The sequence below is a fragment of the Rhinolophus sinicus genome, chromosome X, assembly GCF_036562045.2.
Source record: "Rhinolophus sinicus isolate RSC01 chromosome X, ASM3656204v1, whole genome shotgun sequence".
Classification (NCBI taxonomy): domain Eukaryota; kingdom Metazoa; phylum Chordata; class Mammalia; order Chiroptera; family Rhinolophidae; genus Rhinolophus; species Rhinolophus sinicus.
The window spans coordinates 11,734,473-11,757,913 of NC_133768.1; the positions used below are offsets into that span (position 1 = coordinate 11,734,473).

The window sequence follows — 23,441 nt, forward strand, 5'->3', positions numbered from 1 at the left end:
ATAATTACTTGCTTATCAGCTCTTACCATCTGTGACTGGCAGGTACCATCCTGGTTTTATAAGCAAGATAAAATTGAGCCAGTAAAGTCAGAAAGCATTTTCTGGATTTTCTCTATAGAATTTATAAGTCAATATATATTCAATCGCTATTTCTGTTTGTCATTTCTTTTTCTCTGGTGATTTGTTCTTGCTCTTTTGTTTTTCTCACTAGCATTTCTATTAGCAGGTGAGTAGGAGGAACGGAAGGAGATAAAATTCAAATGAGGTCATCTGGCCAGTCACTCATTGGTTAAGCAGAGTCCCAAGAGCCCAGTTTTGGGAGCTGGATTCTCTCCAAGGTCCAGTTTACCCTGGGCAGATACAAGTTTGCTCCAAGGCTACAGACTGTGACCCCATTTCCTGCCAGATGTTTTGGACTTGAGGCCCATGGTCACAAGACCAGGCCAGTATATACAGATGACTCAGGAAAATCTGCCTCACCTCCAGAAAAACAAGTAGATGTGTAAGTCATCTTACCTCTCGAATCGTTGAGCTTTTCACTTGTTAAATTCTTGGACTAAAGGTCTGTCAGGAAACAAGGCTGTAACTACAGATTAAAACAGGTTTTGAAGATTATTTGTAAATTTTTCTCTCTTTCATCCTTATAATGCCATTTAACCCAAAAGCGAATGTGAGCTTTTGTAGCAACAACCAGCTAAGAAAGGTTTTTACATTTTTAAATGGTTGAGAAAAAATCAAGAGTAGTAGTTCATGACACATGAAAAATATGTGAAATTCATATTTCAGTGGCCATAAATAAAGTTTTATTGGAACCAATTGTTTCTGTATTACCTGTGGTTGCTTTTGTGCTACAAAGGCAGCAGGAATAAGTCATTGCAACTGAAACTGGATGGCCTCCAGTGATGAAAATACTTGATATTTGGCCCTTTACAGAAAATTTGCTGCTCCTGCTTTTTCTCATTCTACACAAACATTTGTGGTATCCTTACCACCTTAAGAATCATGTGCTCCTTGAATAGACATTTCTCCAAAGAGGACACACAAATGGCCAATAGACATATGAAAAAATACTCAACATCACTAATCATCAGAGAAATGCAAATAAAAACCACAATGAGATATCACCTCACCCCAGTCAGAATGGCTATCATCAACAAGACAAATAGTAACAAGTGTTGGAGAGGCTGTGGAGAAAAAGGAACCCTCAAACAGTGTCGGTGGGAATGCAGACTGGTGCAGCCACTATGGAAGGCAGTGTGGAGGTTCCTCAAAAAATTAAGCATAGAAGAACGATACAACCCAGCAATCCCTCTCCAAAAAATCTGAAAACATTTATCCGTAAAGACACATGTGCTCCAATGTTCATTGCAGCTTTGTTTACGGTGGCCAAGACATGGAAACAACCAAAGTGTCTCTCCATAGATGAATGGATAAAGAAGTTGTGGTATACATACACAATGGAATACTAGTCGGCGGTAAGAAAAGATGAAATAGGACCATTTGTGACAACATGGATGGATCTTGAGATTATAATGCTAAGTGAAATAAGTCAGACAGAAAAAACAGAGAACCATAGGATTTCACTGATATGTGGTATACGAATCAAAAACAACAAAAGAACAAGACAAACAAATGAAGAAATAAAAACTCATAGACACAGATAATCGTTTAGTGGTGATCAGAGGGTAAGGGAGGAGGGGGTGGTAGATGAGGGTAAGGGGGATCAAATATATGTTGATGGAAGGAGAACTGACTCTGGGTGGTGAACACACAATGGGATTTATAGATGAAGTAATACAGAATTGTACACCTGAAATCTATGTAATTTTACTAACAATTGTCACCCCAATAAATTTTAATTAAAAAAAAAAAAAAGCCAAACTATGGAGGGGCAGCCAGCATCTTTCGGTGGATTTATTTTTAAAAATCATGTCCTCTCTTTATTGTTTTCCATTTGTGTAGATTATTTTGTTTCTCTTGAAATCATAAGTCAGGAATGCTACCTCCATAAAAATGGTTTGGACCCGTCATTTTTATAAAGAACTGCATGATACTCAAAGTTTTCAAAAGAGCATAAAAACAAATGATGCTTTGTCTCTTCCAGACGGTTAATATAGTTTGATGTGTGTGCACATGGATTTGTGATACACTACATTTTTTTTCATTTTCTCAAATGCTAAAATAAATACTATTCAGTGAAAGAGGAACTAAGCCTATTCCTACTGTATAAAATCAAAATACATGAATTTGTATTACCAGCATTTTCCAGGAAAAAATAATTTTAGGCAGTTGAACACCCCATTTTGGAGAATATAATGAATGGTTTAAATGGCTCTGGGTGTGGCCTTCAAGGCCTAAGCAGAGGTTATTACTAAGCCAGCTGTCTGGGGCTAGGAGTGTATTGCCCATGGAGCTAGCCATGTTAGGGACCAAAGAAATTCATTACTGAATTGGCTAGCCTGCAGGAGGTGGATGGAAAGCACTCAACCCCACAGGGTCTCAGCAATGGGATTTTGGCCTGCACCTTGGAGCAGTCAGAGGCTCTGCCCTGCCCCCCTCATCCACACCACTGGTCACTATCCATGAGGGGGAGGTAAGGAGGGAAAGGAGGCTGCTTCTCTTTCTTTAGGTTTCCCCAGCACAGCCTGAGATGTGTATTTGAGCGCAAGGAGTTTACATGGGAGGCGAACCCAGGAAACACCAGTCCAGGAACAGGGAAAGTTAGGAAAGGGAAGGCAGATGAGGAAGGGTGTGTTATCAAGCACACACCCACTGTGGGTGGCTTAAACATAATCCCAAGGGGAAACTCTAGGAAAAGGCCTCACACACAGGCCTCAGAGGTATCCCACCAGAGGGGTGAGGGAGCTTCGGGGAATGATAATTCCCCAGCACTGACTAGGGCAGAGCAGGTTCCCAGGTTTCAGAGAAAATCTCAGGCCAAGAGACACAGACACTACTGGCGGTTGGAAGTTGGTCTGTGGGCTCTGAGAAGCTTAGATGACAAGCTAAATGGACCCGGAATTGTCATCATACAAAGAATATGGCGTGTGTCAAGGGGACTGGGATTGAGAAGCCCTTGGTTCTGCTCCTGGGCCTAACTTAACCCTGTCAAGTTAAATAACTTTCTTTAGACTTTACTTTCTTCATCTATAAAATGAGAATTACTTGAGTTTCGAATATCCCATCTAGACTAGACTCAACAAGAGACACATATTCAAGGCTAGAATAAGAGAAAACCTCCTTCCTGCTCCCCTTGGAGCCTGTTAGAGTTCTATCCCTTTACCATCATAGCGAGGTGTCAACCCATACAATGGTGCTTGGACCTTACATTTGCACACAGACCACAGTAAAATGGCTGCTGTCATGACTGGTATTCATACTCTCCTCCCTCTCTGAACATCCTGGGAGCTGAGAGGTGCCCTACCCTGAGTGTACCAGGATGTCCTGGGATATAGAGGAGGCTGGTGCTGGACGGACAGGAGATGTACTATTCAATGACATGAAAGGGTTCATCTTACCTTTCCTCTCCTTCAGCAGTTCAAATTATATTGCACTTGAACCCAAAGCAACATAGTCATCACTTACCAATATACACATTTCCAGATATGGTATAAATGAAGCTTGTCCACCCTGAAAAAGGACAAGCGACATCAAAAGGTTAGTGTCCATAATGCCAAAAGGAACAAAGATATAACAATGTATTTATATCATTTATTTTCTTTTAGCTACATACTTAAAAAATTAAGATCTGTGAACTGTTTAAAACACACACACCCACTCTCACATGTGCACATGCGCACATACATATACCCTTAAGTGACTTGGCCCCAAATGTTTTATAGCCTCCCAAGTAGATGGTGTACAATTCACTTGGCTCCATATCTATATGCCAGCAGCTGTATTAACAAACTTCCAGTTTTAACATCATGCTAATAACTGCAACACACCAGTCTGGCTTATCTTATTCATTGTGCTTCTTTCTCTCCAGGAGCAGAATGCTAGAAATATGCTTTTCTTTACTTAGTTGCATTTTCATTTCCAGTGAACTCATTCCTTTTTATCTATCCTACAACAGAGCATCAGATCCAGGGATGCATAATCTTTGGGGCACAAATGGGCTTCGGATGGCTGATGCAATCCCTGGAAATGTGCACACAATTTTTCAAGTGTGGACACTTTTCTGTGAAGAGGGTACACAGCATTCACCAGATTCCTACAGTGACTCATGGGGCCAAGAGCCCAGAACCATGAACCACCTGCCAGTGGCTCTCTGAGCACCAGCATTGGATTTTCATGGACATTTATGCAATGTACCCATGGCCCAAAAGAGATGCTGTGGCACTACCGAGAGACATGAATTTAGAAATGGCAAGCTCAAAATTGAATTAGGACATCACTCCATGTGCCTTCAAGGGAGAAGGAGACCTGGGAAACAAATGCAGGGCAGAGTGCAAGGTAGAAGGGCAGGCAGACTGGAGTCTGTGTGCAAGTCAACGTGGTGACACAGTGAACAAAACAAAAGCAGGGATGGAAGGATCATGAAGGACATAATATACTTGGGGGAAGTGGATATGATGGCAGGTGGGTTGAAATGTGCAATAGAGGCACAAAAGAAAAGGTATAGTGGATAAAACTTAACATAAATTCAGTCTGGTTAAGAAAATCCAAAGGATAGCAAAAGAAAGACATTTGGGTGGACGCCAAAGAATATTTTTTCATCCTCCTGTTCCAGTGTTTACTGAGATTTTTACTAGAATAAGTTTTAAGGCTGCTGGAAGTAACACTATTTGCTCATAGCTTACTCACACTTCTGCTCCCTTACTGACGCACTCGATCGGTCTTCTGAGCTCAGTCTACCATCACCTAGTAAACATTTACCACTCACTGGGGGTGGAAACAGGAAGATGAATAAGGCACAGCTAGGTTTTCAAGTTGTGCAACTTTGGGGAGGGAGGGTCACGTAGATGCTGAAAACACGCTAACAATTCACAGCCTAGTTGCACGTGTCTTATCCAGATGGGCTGACTCTACTACAGCACTTCTGTTTGCTTTCTAATGGATGCTAAGTTTCCTTAGTCCTATTGAGCCTGATTTACAACAAAGTTGCAACAAAACCCCTTTCTTAGCTGCTTTTTAAAAATTTTTGCCATTGGAAATTGTTTAAATTTCTTTTTCAAAGTGCAAATATCTGTATTTCAAATATCTCTATTTTTTTCTCATTATAAAAAAGTAATACACATTATTTTTTTTAATTTGAAAATATTTTAAGACTGAGAGTATGTAGCGTCATCTAAACAGAACATCTTTTGGAAATCTTCATACTTACCCTGACATATTGTTAGCAATGGGGTACTTGTGCTTTCAGTTTCTTTGTTTTATGCACTATATACTGTTTGCTTAAAAACTAGAGCAAACTCAGTATTCTGTTTTGGATACCTTTCCATGTTATAACAGAGAAATAGCTCTTCCTTTGGGAAAGACTGCAAAGCATTCCATTGTAAGTACGTGTCGTAATTTATACAAGATATTAAAAAATTAATAGTTTATCAACCAAAATGCCCATCGGTGGATGACTGGATTAAGAAACTGTGGTACACTTATACAATGGAGTATTACGCAGCCATAAAGAAGGATGAAATTTTACCATTTGCAATGATATGGATGGATCTAGAGAACATTATGCTAAGTGAAATAAGTCAGACAGAGAAAGACAAATACTTATGATCTCACTTATATGTAGAATCTCAAGAAAAGAATAGATGAACGAACTAATCAGAAACAGTCTCAGAAACATAGAAGAAAAACTGAGGGTTGCTAGGTGGGAGGGGGAGTGGGGACAAGGGGGAAGGTGAGGGGATTAGAAAGTACAATCAGTAACCAAAAGATGACCACGGGGTACGAAAGTCAGTTTGGGGAATATAATCAATAATGTTGTAAAGCTTTTGTAGTGTATCCGATGGGCACTTGTCTCATTAGGGAGACCACCTCAGGGATGATGTAGATGCCTGATCACTGCACTGTACACCTGAAGCTGAAGCTGAACAATAATGAATGTCAACAACAAGTTTATATATATAAATATATATATATATATATATATATATATATATATATATATACACACACACATACACATACATTTACAAGAAGCAGAGTACAGCATTAGGAATAGAGATAGTGGAAATGTAATGGCTGTGTGCGATGTCAGAGGGGTAGCAGGTTGGGGGAGGGGGGTTATCACTGTGTGAGGGATATAAATGATAAATGTCTATTACATTGTTTTGTACACCTGAAACTAATAAAAAAATCAATGGTTTCTGAGTTTGACAGAACCTCAAAGTTCTCAATTGCTCAACTGGGTTTTTATTCAGGATTATTTGGATTATTCTAATCCCATTTCTCCTCTACTCCCTTTGCTTCATTCCTCCTCACCCTCCAAGCAGAAAACTAGTCCACACTTAATTGCCTCGGTCTGTTTTCTTTCCCTTTTTGTCTTCTTACATAATCCAGAAGGACCAAACATTGGCTTAAAGGAATGGTCAAGTCAATTAATTCAACACATTCACCTAATTTTGCTCCGTGAAAAAGTCTTCTATTAGGATATAGAATCCATCTTCATTAGTAATAACACAATTCATGTTACTGGTTGGAAGGCACAGAGTTTAGAGGAACTAAACTCTGGCGTAGGAACAGAGAGGGCAATTTCCTTTTTTAATTCTTCTTAACTGGTTGTCCATTTGCACTTGCTTCTATTAAACCTCGTTTCATTTCCATCAAGCATTGTTTCTTAAAGCTACGGCAAAACAAGAGCCAAACTGTGTGAATGTTTACTATACGTTTAAGAACCACTACATTTTCTTAGAATTCCTTCTCTGCTAAGAGCAGAATTGCATCAGCAAAGAGCTCTCTTGTGAGATTTTCAAGTCCTCAGTTTTCTATCTTCCCCCACCTCTTGTCCTGTACCAGGAGTTGATAGCATCCTCACATTTTTATTGTGCTGTCAGAGGTCACAGGCCCTACAGTTTCCTGTCTTCTACAAATGCCCCCTCTAAGTTACAGCCCCTTTGCAGCTGGGAAGCCCTTCCCTTCCCTGGTAACAAAGAAAATGAGTTGGGATGGAAGTCACATTTCACCTCTGGTCCTGTAGGATGGTTTAATCAGCAACACATTTAAGTCAGAACTCCCTTAGTCAAACAGAAAAAATGTAAAACTTTTCTTTTAAATATGTAAATCATTTTCTGTGGCATCTGCTCTCATTTCCAGGGAGGTTCCCAAGTCTTGCAAATGTCCCTAGTGAGAGCTTTAGCTGGCCTAAATTCTTTGCCTTAATCCAGCTCATTTTCCTCCAGCCTCTCAGTCTTACAGTTCATTATTTTAATGAACTTTACAACTACTCCTTATATACATATGCATGTGTGGAGAAAGTACAAAAACATGGCCTGCCGTCACACGAAATCCCTGACAAAGGTTAGCTCTGGGGAGGGAAGAAGAGAGGGGAAGGGAGCCAATGAGAGAATGAAACTCTCCCAGAAGTCTGGGTCCTGCGGGTTGCCAGATCCCAAAGCAGCGCTGGTTCCTAAGAGCCTCCCCACCCGCTGCGTTCAGCATGGGCAGGCCGCTCTCTCACCATGGACCTACTTCATGCCTGGCCTCCTGGGACAGGAGGCAGACCCACCTGGTCCTCTCCTCTCATTCATCGTTCCACCAAATTATTTTCTAATTTTTATTTTGAAATAATTTCAGACATACAGAAAAGTTACAAAAATAGTACAGAGAATGACCATACATCATTCACCCAGATACTCCAAAAGCTAACATGTTATCACAGATGCTTTAACATTCTTCCTTCTAGAAATATGTGAGAGAAAACATACAGACCTCATACCCCTTTATCTTGAAATAATTTTTAGTATGTATTTGCTAAAAGCAAATATTTTCCTACATGATCGTAGTGGAGTTATAAAAATTGTGAAATTGCTACAATATCAGTGAAAAAATTATGACCACTATACAGTACTATTATCTACGTATACATATTCAAATTGTGCCAGTTGTCTCAGTAGTGCCTTTTGCGGCAAAAAGAAGCAAAACTTTCTAAGCCAGGATGCAATCTGAGTTCCTGCTGCATTTAGTTGTCACGTCTAATCTCCTTACATCTGAAACTGTTCCTCAGTCTTTCTCTTTCATTAAAAGGACAGACCGTTTATTTTGTAGAATGTCTCTCAGTTTGGGTTTGTCTAATGTTTCCTCATCATTAGACCAAATTTTTAAGTTCCTTTCCCTCTCAACTTTAGAGTTGTTTTTTTGTTTGTTTTAATTTCAAGACTTTAATTTTAATTCAGAAGAGCACAAAGGACAAAATAATGAACATATGTGTTGCCATATTTATTTCATATCTTTTTCTTTTACAGATAAAATCATATAGGTGAGAGCAATGTCCCCTAACTGGTTGCCTCCAATCCATTTTCTACACACAGAAAATGTGACCTTTCTAGAAGCCCCACTTAAAACCCTTTGGTGCTGTGGAAAACAAACCAACTAAGTAACTATAAAACAGCAACAAAGACAAACAGGCAATCACAAGCAGAAAGGGCAGGTTTGAAAAACAGCAAATGATCCCTAGAGAGATCTATGACCAGAATCTTAACATCTATGAGCCTGTTTTGGTTTGTAAAATAAGGAAATAATATGTACAACACAGGGCTGTTGTGATGATCAACTGTCATTGTATATCTGCATATACATATATACATACATATATATATATATGTACAGACATGTGTGTTATATGTTTCTCACCATATCTGCACAATGCCTGCACTTAGTAGGCATTTAACAAATGTCAGTTCCCTTTCCTGCCCCTTCTTTCTCTTCTAACTTTCCTCCAACATCATGTAGGCCAAGAGGTTGCAGGGGCAGTTATCTATGCTTCTGATGAGCTGCGACCCAGGCCAGAGAAGGGTTATCACCACAGAGATGACCCCATGCTCCCCAGCACGTCCCCCTCAAGTCCAAGCTAATGAGTCTCCTCGCAGACTGTGCTAAACACTGAGCAAAGGTATGTAGGGTCACTGTTTCCCAAAGGTCTAAAGAATAGATCTTTGCTGTCCTCTTCAAGCACCTCGTGGCACTTAGGATGCTGTCTGTGTCCCAATGACCCCTGCAGTCTAGAATTGGTGACATAAGGTGGGATTTCTGATCACACAGCAACTGACAGCTCATTCATTATAAGATCTCTAAGCTTGCCAAGTACAGGCATTTAATACCCATCTTATAACCCAACATAAACAGCAAGAGAGAGGTGTCAGCTTTGTATCTCTGCCATCTGGGCAAGAGACAGGTTATTTCAGGACCTTTCACTAAATGTGGTGAGTGATATCGATAATAAAATACTCAATGATATTGCATAGAATGGTACCCACACAAATACACTTGAGATGATTTGCTTTCCAGAGTAAAATGTTCAGAATGTGTTTCAAACATTCCAGAATGGTCATACTATGGCCTGTGTTTATAAGTCATGGGTATATAACACTCAGCGCTGTCTCCAAAGATCCTATATTTTAAACAATAACAATTGCAACCCACAGGAAAATCTTCCCTATGGTTTAGTCCACACAGATAATATGAAACATTCATTGCATTAGAGACTAGCAGAAAAACTAAAAAATAAAGGAAAATTAACATTTTGAATGAGAAATGTATTAGCAATGTAAGCTCTTTGGAATGTAAATTCTCAGTATAAAGCCTTCTAAGTGCCCAGAATGGAGCCTAACCCTCTGGGGGACAAACTCCACAGATTATTTTCTTGCTAACAAAATAGCAAGAAAAAAAACATATTAAAAATCCCTGGAAACTTATCCTGCTCTTTAGAGACTAAGTGTACATTGAAGTTTTCCTAGCAACAAGACATTTAATACGATCATTTTTTTAATTAAAATAATACATGCTACTACTATTTCTTGGTTTTATTTGAACGGATCTTTTCTCCTCTTCAAATATACAGTATTCACAATTGGTTTTTAATTGCTCAGAAAATTTCAGAAAATAATTTAAGTATGTAGTTATAATAATAAAATTATATTTAGGGCTGTAAAATAGAAACTATCTTAGGCATTTGAACTTAGACTGAAACCTAGTTTATAGATAATTAAGAACTGAAACAGATAGAACTTTAAGGGTTAAATAAAGCTTCAGAAAACAATAGAAACCTGGAATAAGCAGAGAATGTCATAAATACCCCTAGGATTATTGTAGGACATATTTAGACAGCTGATTGTTTTTAAGAGAAAAATATTTTTAAATAGGACCTGGAAAATATTTTAAAAAATACACCCTTGTCAAAATTGAAATGTGTTTCAATTCTTAGAATAATTTCTTACTTTATATGGACTTTTAACGTAAGAGTCAAAGATGATTAATTCTCTTAAAGATAATACATTAGATAAACAGAATATAATCTTCAAACTGGTGAGATTATGCATTTAAAAATTTTCGAAAATAGTCATTTTTAAACCTATTTGCAAAATCTTGGGTTTATTTATCAACATACCCAAAGCACTACCAGTAAGAGTATTGGTCACTAAAGGTCCATTAATCCGTCTGGATCTTAGTGGTTAAGAGCCATAACGGGTTAGAATCTCAGCCCCAATACTCACTAGTTAATTGAACTTGAGTAAGTTACTTAACCTCTTTATATCTCAGTTTCCTCATCTGAAAAAATGGGGTAATAAGTCTTTGACTCATGGAGTTGTAAGGATTGTAGGTGTTAATACAGGGCACGTTCTTAGAGCAGTTTCTGGCAAACAGTAGGCACTGAATAAATGTTAGTACTTTGATTATTATTACCTCTACAAGATGGCTCAGCGAATTGTGAGTTCCTGAAAATGTTCATGACATTCCCCATCATATATATTTGCCATTTTTTTCTCTTTTTCAAAGTCACATTTTTAAAAAATGCAATTGTACCTCACCATACATGAAAGTTAATTTCAGGTGTAGATATATCAGTAAGAAAGCAAAACAACAAAGCATCTGTAATGGAGAGAATATTTTCATGATCTTGGGTTAGAAAAAAGTTGTTAAAGAGGCCACATAAAGCACAAACCATTAATAAAGACATTGACTCATTTAAAGATTAAAATGCAGAAAATATATTAATATAGAAGGGTGGAAAAGAGGCAAAAGGGAGGAGATATCTGCAACACAAATAACTGACAATGACCAGTATTCAGAATATATAAAGAGATCCTACAAATCAATATAAAAAAGACGGACAACCCATCCAAAGGAAAATGACATGACAATTTTATATTTCAGGCAGTGGTTCATGTTCATCCCTGCTCTGAAGACTTACTGATTAACATCCATAACCGTCATGGGTATATTCTGAGTCTGAGGGAAACTGTGCTTGAATATTCTAATGTACTACTGGTAGGTAGACAGCTTTGCAAAAGCTACCCATGAATTAAATCATATATTATATGTAGTGAACAAAATCAGCCTTCACTCTGTCTATGAAAACACCTGAAAATCTAAAATTCCACATGAACCATTCATATTTGGGGCATTCTTCTTTAAAAAGCAGATAATGACAACGAAAGTGCTCCATTTGGGCAGGAACTCTGAGGAGAACTCACCATGTATTTCTCTAGGCTCAGTTTTTTTTAAAAAAAAATCACAAGAGAAAAAAATGACTAAAACTGAAAGCAACAAACAAGACAGAGAAACTCATAGACACAGACAACAGTTTAGTGGTTACCAGAGGGTAAGGGGGGTGGGGGGTGGTAGATGAGGGTAAGGGGGATCAAATACATGGTGATGGAAGGAGAACTGACTCTGGGTGGTGAATACACCATGTGATATATAATTGATGTATTACAGAATTGTACACCTCAAACCTATATGATTTTACTAACCAATGTCACCCCAATAAATTTAATACAAAAATTTTTTTAAATCCTTCTTCATGTTTAAGTCATTGACACTACAGAACACTATGTGGCACTTTGATCTAAGATCGTAAGCTTTGGTGAGTTGACTGTAAGATACCTTCTGCTTCCTACTATCCGTGCCCTATGTAATCCCCTCTCTCTAGGTGTGGGCTGCATCTAGTGACTTGGTTCGAAGGAGCAGAATAACGCAAAAGCAATGGGCTGTCACTTCTGAGATTAGACTTTGGCTTCCATCTTGCTCACCCTTTTTGGCTCTCTCACTTGCCAGCTCGATGAAGCCAACAGCCATGTTGGGAGCTGCCCTATGGAGAGGTCCACGTGGTAAGAAACTGACAAAGGACTGCAGCCAATAACCCTCAAAAAACCAAATGCTGCCAACAACCACATGGATGTGAACTTGGAAGTGCATCCTTCCCAGTCAAGCCTGGCTGACACCTCAGTTGCAGCCTTGTAAGAGTCCTTGAGCCAGAGGACATAGCTAACCTGTGAGATAACAAATGTTGCTTTAAGTCACTACGCTTTGGGGTAATTTTTAAGCAGCAATATAGATAACTGATACAATAAGATCTCTTTCGGGGCCGGCCCAGTGGCTCAGGTGGTTGGAGCTTCATGCGCCTAACTCCGAAGGCTGCCGGTTCAATTCCCACATGGGCCAGTGGGCTCTCAACCACAAGGTTGCTGGTTCAACTCCTCGAGTCCCGCAAGGGATGGTGGACTGCGCCCCCTGCAACTAAGATTGAACACGACACCTTGAGCTGAGCTGCCGCTGAGTTTCCGCATGGCTCAGTTGGTTGGAACGCGGGCTCTCAACCACAAGATTACTGGTTCGACTCCCTCAAGGGATAGTGGGCGGCACTCCCTGCAACTAGTAACGGCAACTGGACCTGGAGCTGAGCTGCGCCCTCCACAACTAAGACTGAAAGGACAACAACTTGAAGCTGAATGGCACCCTCCACAACTAAGACTGAAAGGACAACAACTTGACTTGGAAAAAAATCCTGGAAGTACACACTGTTCCCCAGTAAAGTCCTGTTCCCCTCCCCCAATAAAATCTTTAAAAAAAAAAAAAAAAAAAAAAAGATCTGTGTCAACCTGTCCTAATGTGATTTACTGAGTAGCTACTGTATGTATGGCATTAAAATCTACTTTCTAAAGAGTGTTTTGAAGCATTTATTTCCTCCCCCCACCCCAAGCTTTGTTAACATACAATTGGTGTGGCTCCTTTCTTCTTTCCCCTTGAAGGCAAACATGGAAGCAAAAATATGTATATTAATATTCAAGAGAGTACATTAGTTTCCTATTGCTGCTCTAACAAATTGCCACACACTTGGTGGCTTAAAACAACAAAATTTTATTATCTTACAGTTCTGGAGGTCAGATGTCCAAAAATGGGTCTCCAAGGTCTAAAATCAAGGTGTCAGCAGGGCACCATTCCTTCTGGAGGCTTTAGGGAAGAATTTGTTTCCTTGCCTTTTCCAGCTTCTAGAGCAGGGGTGTCCAAACTGCGGCCCGCAATCCATTGTTAATTGGCCCACAGCAAATTCCAAAAATATATTTATTTTACTTAAATAAACCAGGTAAGTCAATACGTACTTCACCTCGAGTGAGTGGCCCGGCTGTTTGTGTATTTTACCGCATGTGGCTCTTGGTGAAAACTGTTGAAAAAAGTTTGGACACCCCTGGTCTAGAGTCTACCCCTATTCCTTAGCTTGTGGCTCCTTCCATTTAAAACCCAGCAATTGTATCATTCTGACCTCTGCTTTTAATGTTCTCTCTCTCTCTCTCTCTCTCTCTCTCTCTCTCTCGCTCTCGCTCTCGCTCTCGCTCTCGCTCTCGCTCTCTCTCTCCCTTTCATTTATACAGATCCTTATGATTACATTGGGCCCAGCTGGATTATGCAGGCTAATCTCCCCATCTCAAGATCCTTCATTTTGTCGCATCTGTAACTTCCCTTTACATATTTGCATGTTCCAGGGTGTGGGGACAGAGCTCCAGAGAGCAGTTTCCAGGCTCTCGGCCTCACATAGAAAGGTGCTGGCTCAGGTAGTAGATGGCCATCAACTGTGACTAGTTGGCCATTGGCTGTTACCGGTTAGCCATTAGCCACTAGCCACTGATATAACTGCCGTGGCTACGCTAGCAAGGGGTGGGGTGGCATGGCGTGGCATGGCAGGGTGTGTATTGCGATTGCAGTTAGCAAATGAGGTTGGTTGGCAGAGACAAGTGGACAGCGGGTTGCGGATCATGTGGCTCCTGCTTCCTGTGTCTCCAACCAGCCGCCAGCGAGACTATAGTGGTGTGACTTCCCTATCTATGGCTCCGTGGGTGTTCCTTTTTGGCCTCACCTTGTCCTGCGTTCTTATGTGGGGAGCGGGAGCTGAGACCCTGCATGACACAGGGATTAGGCATAGCCATTATTCTACTAACCACAGAGGGGTAGGCTATATTATTTCTAAAGAAACTTTGTTGATTCATGTACATATACTTTACAGTTAAAAGTTGGGGGATGCAAAAAAGGTTTACATAATTAAGTTTTTCCATAACATAACAATCCTCCATTTTTAACATTTCAGATCATGCTTTTAAATACCTAGTAACAGAGGTGCTGTGAAGGAAGATGGGGAAAACAGTGGCTGTTCAGGGCCAAATTTTGATGTAGTCAATCAGAAGACAAAGGGAACATGAGGACCAGAAGGCATGTTTCTTGGAAATGATTGATATTTTCCTAGAAATAAAAGTTTATGTCTTTCTCAATGAATGATAACAAACAGTGTTACCTGTATATCAGTTTACAGGAAGGAAAATCAGATTGTTCTGCAAGAAATGGTACAAGTCACTGCAAAAAAGAAAGAAAGAAAGGAAACAAAGAAAGGAAGGAAGAAAGGAAGAAAGGAAGGAAGGAAAAAAGGAAGAAGAAAAGAAAACAACTACTTACTCTTATTTTAGCCAAGAAATAACATGAAAAACGTGTGGCCAATGTGAAAAGAATCTAGTACTGTCAGAGACTTGACAAATTGGATTCTTTGTAAGTGAAGCACCGTGCAGCGCTATTCCTGATACTAACTGCCTTCCAAATCATCACTGCATGAAACATCTGTTTTCTGCAAGATTAGCACAACTCCACAGAAACATGCCTTACCCAGAGGAAATAAAAAAGATGGTAAAAATTGATTCCAATACTATTTGCAGGCAGGAATTCAGATAAAACCTAGCCTGATTCATGAGAAATGTTACCAGTGTCCTTTAACTGGATGTCCCTTGGGAAATATGCATTTTCCTGGCATCAGAGATGGCATGGTGCAATAAATGCCTGTTTCTATCCCATTCATTTGGTAATGATACAATGCAGTCAACATTAAATTAGTGAGACTGCAAAGCTTATGCCAAAAGCCAAACATAACCCAGACAGTCACGTCAAGTCTATTTACCATAAGAAAACAATCAAAATACAACAAACAAAACATGTCCAGGACCCAGCCAGGGGCCAACACATTTCAAGGAATATTGATGCAGCAAAGCACAGAAATATAATTAATTTAGACAGTCCTTGGATTTTATAATGGAATTTGACCTGGAAAGGTGGTTTTTAGGGAAAAAAGACAAAGGGTGACCTTGACTTGAATGACCGAATAATAAAATTTACACGGCATAATTTTACCAGCTATTATATCTGATCACAGGCAGTCAGAACTATCAAGTCTATAAATAATAAGTACTTTATAATATCTGAATTAACTGTTTGGTACTGGACAGAGAAGCCTCAACCTTTGGATTTGTCACCTAATACAAGGTAAGCATGAATGAATATGCGTGTGTGTGTGTGTGTGTCAGAGAGAGAGAGAGAGAGAGAGAGAGAGAGAGAGAAACACTATAACTGAAAGTGATGTCTTAGAAAAAACAAGTTTTTCTGCTTCATATCTAGGTTTATAAAAGACTTATTTAAAGTGGGTTTACAGTGACTCAATAATAACCATGCATTTCTAAGTTAACTTGCTTTTGTATCCCTCTAAAAATGTTTTTGGAAACAAATGTCAGGTTTAAAATTCATAATGATGAAATGATATACAAGTACAGTTTTGTAAAGTGACAGACACACATTCTCTCATGAGGGAATATAGAGCAGTGGCTAAGTGCAAACTTAGAGCAGAAATGAACATGAACCATACACTTAGTGGTGTCCTGGAGAAACTGGCACTCTCATACACTGCTGACGGAAAGTGTGACTGCCTTTTTGGACTGCAACCTGACAAAACCTTTTCAAATTAAACATGCATATACCTTGTGACCATCTCTGGAAACCGGCTGCATCAAAATAAGTCCCCATACAGAAGGGTACGTGAACGAGGATGTGCACAGCAGACCAGTATGCAGTAACCAAGCACGAGGAACAAAGGGAGTGCCTGCTGACAGGAAATAGCTAAATGCACTGCAGCCAAGCCACGGCACAGAATACCACCATTACGGAGAGCCACGCGAGCAGATTGGGAAAGATTTCCATGAGGCATAGTTTGGTCAAAAAGGCAAGATGCAAAAATGTACTTATGATTCCATTTTGCTAAAACAATGACAAAGTAACTCTGTATGTGTGTATTTACAAATACATATATGTCAGTGTAGAAAAGTAAGTGTGGAGGAAAACACAGCAAAATCTAATCAGAGAATGTATCTGGGATTTCTCCTAGATCTGGGATATAGAGAGAAGGTACTGTGATGGGCGGATAAGAGAGGAAAAGGTACTGGAGGGATGCAAACTCAAAAGAGAAAAAAGTTAAAGCATATGTGCTATCACACTTATTGTTATAAAAATTGTGTATAAGGGTACACATACATGATGTGATCAAACAACACGGTAAACGTTTGAATAAAAAAATTTATTACAGCAAAAGGCACGTTGCCATTAAGCCCCCTCAAAATACTCCCCCTCACTTTGAACACACTTATCCCATCGTTCTTGCCATTTTCTGAAGCAGTTCTGGAATCCTCTTTTGTGAGTGTCTTTACTTTACCCTCCATCATGACAGTGCGCTGTGTCACATATCACTTCTGGTACGGCAATTTCTGTCAAATAAAAACATTAAGGTGTGTCCTCATCCACTTCATTCTCTGGATCTGGCACCGTGCAACTCCTGGTTCTTCCCCAAAGGTAAACATTTTGAATCGATTCAGGACATCCAGGCAGCCATGACAGCGCATGAAAGAGGACTTCCAGGGCTGCTTCAGAAAGTGGCAAGAGCGATGGGATAAATGTATTTGAAACGGGGGGGAGGGGGGCTGGAGGGGGGAGTATTTTGAGGGGCCTTAATCACAATGTGTCTTTTACTGTAATAAATTTTTTATTGAAACATTCACTGTATTTTGTGATCACACCTCATATGTTTAAGTGATTTAAAAAGCTTTTCAGTACTTAAAAATAGCCAGAATGAAAGAAAAAAAAAAAGAACAAAATAATGGGTCCAAGATTGATGCCTCATGATTTCAGGCACAACCAGTTTTTAAAAAACTAAAATTGGCCTTAAATGCTTGGGAGTTTCCTAATTATTATTTGTATTTAAATGTCAACTTAAAGGAAAAGTCTTCTATAGCAATACCTTTATTCAAGAGATGATGTATCACAATCCAGGATGTACTTGTTCATAAGTAACAAGGTTGGAATTTGCCTCCAGGAGCACTGGGAGTCAACATGGGCCAAGCAGGTGGGAGACATGTGTAAAAGTCCTGCCTGTCCAGCAAGTCTTTACAAGGCCTTGACAAGAAGCTCATCTGTTGGGCCTTAATGTTCACACCTGTAAAATGAGGGAGGTGGCCCAGACAGTCCAGCCATGACATTCTATGAATTCTTCCTGATTTTCCTAACTTGAAAGGGCCAGCAGTATTTGCTAGCCATAATTAAACATAAACTAAGTCCACAGAACTTTGCGTTGAGGTTCAGAAACCACCACATTCCAGAGAAAGTGGCCCTTTGTTTGTCTGTTTGTTTTTCCTGAAATGATCACTAAATCCCAGAACCCATCATACCTTTAGGAACAGGCTGGGAATGTTTTGCTCCTTGGTCCAATTTGAAATCCAAATATAAGGTTGGTGTGCGAGTGTAAATCTTGGACTGAAAAGAAAAAGGAAACCATCAGCATCTCTCCAAGAATAAGGTTCTTCTTTACTTCAGCTAGGCTCTTTTGTGATTGGTCCCAGGCCTGCATCCATTATATTTACAATTTCTCCTTGGAAAGTGCAGTTAAAGTAGCAGGAGGGGTATGGATGGGCTGCCAATACAGCACCTTCTTAAGGGTTTTGGTCTAAAAGTTAGCCCTCCTAACTTCACAATATGGTTGACAAGCTAATTTCAGGATGACAGCTATCTCTCCACAACCACTTCTTAAATATGGTCCGATGCTAATAGTTTACTGGCCAACAGTTGTTCCAACTTCCTCACTTCCAGTCTTCCACTTGATATGGAAGGTTATCTCACATCCAAAAGTATGTTTCTTCCCCAGGTCTCAATAAAGCCATGCCCATTTTGCAATTCAAAAGAAGTGGCTTGTAAATATTATTTGTTCTAACTTGGCCCTGTTAAGCAAAAAAAGGTGGACTACCACTGCTGACTTGAAAAAGCCATGACTCCACATGTAAGGGAAGACAAACTTTCCCAGGATTTTCCATTGTACACAGTGGCTTTAATTCTGTCAACAGGTAAACAGAGTTTGTAATTCGATATGATACCATTCTGAATCACTGGCATAGATCAAAACGCAAGGGATGATTACCATTGCTATAAACTTGATGATGCCTCATTGTTTATCACAAAACCCCAGTGGTTCTGTTCTACTTTTTTAAACTTAAAATACACACAAAAACGAAAAAGCACATAATGCCGGATTTGGCAAGGATGTGGAGTAACTGGAACTTTCATACACTGCTGGTAGGACTATAACTTGGTATAAACACTTTAGAAAACTGCTTGGCAGTACGTGGTACTGATGAATATGGGCATAATCTGTGACCAAGCATTCCAACTCAGAAGAGTATCCCCAACAGAACTGTTCGCCTAAAGACAAGTCTATGATCCTTGATAGTGACACTGTCAGAAACAGACAACAACTGGGAATAGTCCAAATATCTTCAATGATAGGATGGATAAATGAATCGTAATATACTTTTAAAATGGAATACTACACAGCAAGGAGAATGAATGAACTCTACTATGTGCAACAAGTCAGATGAATCTCACAAGCACAATTTTGAGCAAATGAGGGCAGATACATATACCACTGATTCCATTTCTATAAAGTTCAAACCAAAGCCAAACTAATCTGTGGCATCAGAGGTGAGAAAAGTAGTCACCTTGGGAAGGTTAGCAACCGGAAGAGGTTCCAAAGGGGACTTCTGGGGCCTGACAATGTTCTGTTTCTTAACCTGGCTTCTGGTTTCATGGAAGCATTCACTTGGTGAAAATTCTCTGAGCTATACACTTGATTTGTTTACTTTTCTGTTTATATGTTTCATTTTATTTAATTTTTTTCTTTACTTTTTAAATTACAGTTGACGTTTAATATTATCTTATTAGTTTCAGGTGTACAGCATAGTGGTTAGACATTCATATAGCTTATGAAGTGATCCCCCCAATTAGTCTAGTACCCACCTGGCACTACACACAGTTATTACAATATTATTGACTGTATTCTCTATGCTGTACTTTACATCCCCGTGACTATTTTATAACTGCCAATTTGTATTTCTTAATCCCTTTACCTTTTTCACCCAGCTCCCCAATGCCCCTCTCATCTGGCAACCATCAGCTTGTTCTCTGTATCTATGTGTCTGTTTCTGTTTTTTTTGTTCATTTATTTTGTTCTTTAGATTCCACATATAAGTGAGATCATATGGTATTTGTCTTTCTCAGTCTGACTTATTTCACTTAGTACAATACTCTCTAGGTCCATCCATGTTGTTGCAAATGGTAAGATTTCATTCTTTTTTATGGCCAAGTAATATTCCATTGTATGTATGTACTACATCTTTTTATATATGTTATATTTTAATAAAAAGCTTATATTCATTAAAAACATGCATGTGTAAATAGACTAAAAGACAGAATCCAGAGCCCAGAATTATTGACTATCCTTGATAAAAGCATCTTTTTGCAGAGATTAATTATGTAAACTCCACAAGGACATGGACATTTCTGCCTTTTTCACCCAGGGCCAACCCACAGTGCCTGTCACATAGTAGGTGCTCAATAAATATTTATTGAATGATGTTCCCTATTGTAAAACCCCATGTATAATAATAAATATATTTACAGTATACAGAGGGTATTTATCAACATCTTTACCTACATGTAGCAAAATGCCTCTTTTCAGAATGGGCGATTTGATATGGTCAAAGTTTATGTCTGTATATTAAATTTTGGAATAGAGAACTGTAAATAATGCTATCAGAAGATTGCTCCCTTTCCTATGAATGTTTTGGACTTTAAGTGGTCTGGTAGGTGGTGTTACATGGCTTAGAAGATCAAGCTACATCAATACAGCTTCAAAGACCGGAAAAGGAAATTCCTTTATGCACACATAAATGAAACCAGAAAGACCCGTGGCATCAGGTGCAGCCTGAGGCCAAAGATTCACAATCAATCTAAAGAGCTGGAAACATACGTAACACAAGGGCAGCACCCATGGGACACAGCAGCAGATTCTCTAGGAACATTAGATTTGTAAGGCACCATATGGAAAGAATCTGGTTTTGTCTGATGAAGCCTTCTAAGATTACCTCTAAAAAGATCAAGGGTAAATGTCACATAATACCAGATGACTCCTCTGTCTGGGCAATATTTTGCTCTCTTCCAGAAAAAGAATTCCTGTTTGGTTTAAGCATCTTTCTTAACCTTTGCCTCAGACAAATGCAGTATCCCTGCCCACAGTGAAGACATCAGTTACCAGAAGGCTCTTGGCTTCATTTTTACTAGAATTCTCCCACAATGTAGTCATTAAAATAACCTTGAACTGGAAACCAGGAGTCTTTGATACTAGGATCGCTTATCCTGCTGACTAGCAAAGCACTTGTCTTCTTCGGGGCTTAGTTCACTCATCTGAAAATCTCGTGTTGGGACTCACTGATGTCGCAGTCTATTTCTGGTTCCCTGAATTCTGAGTCAGAAAATCAATGTTTTCCTCCACGTTTTCATTTTCAAATTCCCTTCCAATTTCTCAGACTGGAGCTGTAGGGAAGTGAGATGAGGCTGGGTAAAGGGAGGGTAACTAGGGCCGTGGGGAATGATCAGCTCACCCTATTGTTGCCCTCAAATCCAGTCACCAGTCTTGCCCTCTAAGCTAGTCCTGCCTCTAGTTTCTCAACCTAATCATATTGTCCAAAAAATAGTAACCTGTATCTATTAATATGGAGACTGTAGCTGCATAATAGATACACATGGGAGTGCACACAGAATTCTGTACTTATGTATTCACTTATAAAATTTTAAACAGAAATCAGGGAGAGACGTTCTAACATAACAAAGCCACAAATATATCCCATTGTCTTATAGTGTGAAAAGGGCTAAAGGGAAATTTTTAATTCATTTTGAAGGTATTTTTTCACAACATCAATGCACCTTAAAACAGAATTCTGATTCTAACAACTTCTTTTGTACTGAAAATCAGATCAACGAAGGTGTTAATGCAATACATGTCTTGAATAATCAACTACCCAAAACTTAAATATATATATATTCCAATAAACCCATAATGAGATAAAATTCAATTTGGAAGCTGTTCTCATGAGTGTGTATGTAGGTATATATATATATATATATATATATATATATATATATACACACACAAACATACAGGTACTCATATATAGTTTTTGAAAATCAGGTAGTGTGTTTTTTTTTCAATTTTGGTAATTCTGCTAGAATAGCAAATGTAAATTATATTCATTTAACTCAAGGATAATGCCAGCCTCAAATACACTTTGAGCAAACCTGGATTTAATTTTTCTATTGCACACTGTCAGTTTGCAACCATCAACAAATATCTTCATTAGGCACATTCTTTCCTGTGTCCTGGTTTTTTGTTTTTTAATGCATAGTATTAAACTATCAATAGACCCTCTAAATAGAATGAGAATTTAATTAAACCAATTGTTCTTTTTTTGGTTAAAACTTAGCTATCAGTGTATATATTTTCACAGGATTAAAATAAATTGGTCAATAACAGCCTAAAATAAAACATTCCTCTTCAGATCTGTTTCAGCATGAACAGAACTAATGCTCATCAATTCCATCAGCGGCATTCTTTTCTTTTTCCTCGTCTCTGTTTTGGTCTTAATAGTATATGCACGGGTACTGAAATCCAAAGCTATTCCTCTCTTGTCTTTCTTCTCATTTCATAATTCTCTGTTAAAAGTATTTAGAAAACTTATCTTAAATGTTTTAGTCTGTAATGGCTTAAAATCTTGTAGTTCAAATATCAAGTAGGCAAAGCTTCTAGAAGGTAAGTAACGTAACTATTCATGAGGTTAAGGGTAAATTTTGGCTAACCTACAACAACAGGAGTGCTACCAAATCCAGACAAGCCTTGTCTCTTTTTCTCTATAAATATGTCAGAATTAAACCCTTAATGAGCCTAAGACACCACTCCAATAATGACCGCAAAACAACCAAGACCAAACAGGGTCTACAAAACTACTTCCTTCCGGAGCCCAGCTACCTTCATCTTATACCCTTCAAAGACTTCCCGCTCACCCTGGCTTTTGGTATGATATCCTTGTCAAGCTGGCTTCCTTCCTCTGTTTTTATTCATCAATGTGATCTTAATGAGGAGATGAAATCATTTCCACATGGAGCCATGTGGCTTACAAACATTTTCCCAGAGCATGCTATGTTGGTTGCTGTGTGTGAACATGGCAAAGGAGCTACCTTCCATTTTGCCACTGCTCCTTTCATAATTAAGGGCCACCCATTTATCCCTGCATGCTGTTAATTTTGCCACCATGCTGGCCTTCCCTAAAAGCAAGTGGCAGCAATTTGTCACATGTCAGAGCTGTAATAAATGCTTTCACATTTCTTTATGGGAACTACTTCAAAGACCCTTTGTGATTTAGTGATTTTTCAGGAAATGCACTCAAATTCTCAATTTTACTATGTTGCTTAAGCAAATTATTCTAAGTAACTGTACTAACAAGTGTGAATCCTCAATATTTGATAAGAGAAACAGTGTTTCTACCTATTCCTGGACCCTCACCCTCATTTTGGATCACCTCCCCTAATGTCGAACATTATGTTTTATGGTTTTTTTCATTTGCATCATTGCTAAATTTTGATGTATGTATTTGCACATAAATCTTTGACCACATTTCTATTTTATTCCTTCACAATGAAATTTTGGGACTAAAAGTCTAGACATTTTAAAGACTCTTGATATATCCGTAAGTTTATGGCTAAATGCAATGTGGCCAAAAGCAACCGGTCAACATGATCATATGATTGATTGAACAGTA

The 23,441-nt window shown here is 38.9% G+C and overlaps 1 protein-coding gene across 3 annotated transcripts in view; it reads right to left on the minus strand.

Moving 5' to 3' along the window:
• PIR (pirin) overlaps window positions 1–23,441 on the minus strand; it is a 108,896-nt gene that overhangs the window by 36,033 nt on the left and 49,422 nt on the right. For all 3 annotated transcript variants that reach the window (XR_002138553.2, XM_019746288.2, XM_019746287.2), the window contains exons 6-7: window positions 17,970–18,054; window positions 3,586–3,630 (exon numbers count right to left, since the gene is read on the minus strand). Coding sequence is in view for 2 of the 3 variants with exons in the window: in XM_019746288.2 (XP_019601847.1) it covers window positions 3,586–3,630; window positions 17,970–18,054 (130 nt within the window). In the remaining variant the exon portion in view is untranslated. The remainder of the gene's footprint in view (window positions 1–3,585; window positions 3,631–17,969; window positions 18,055–23,441) is intronic.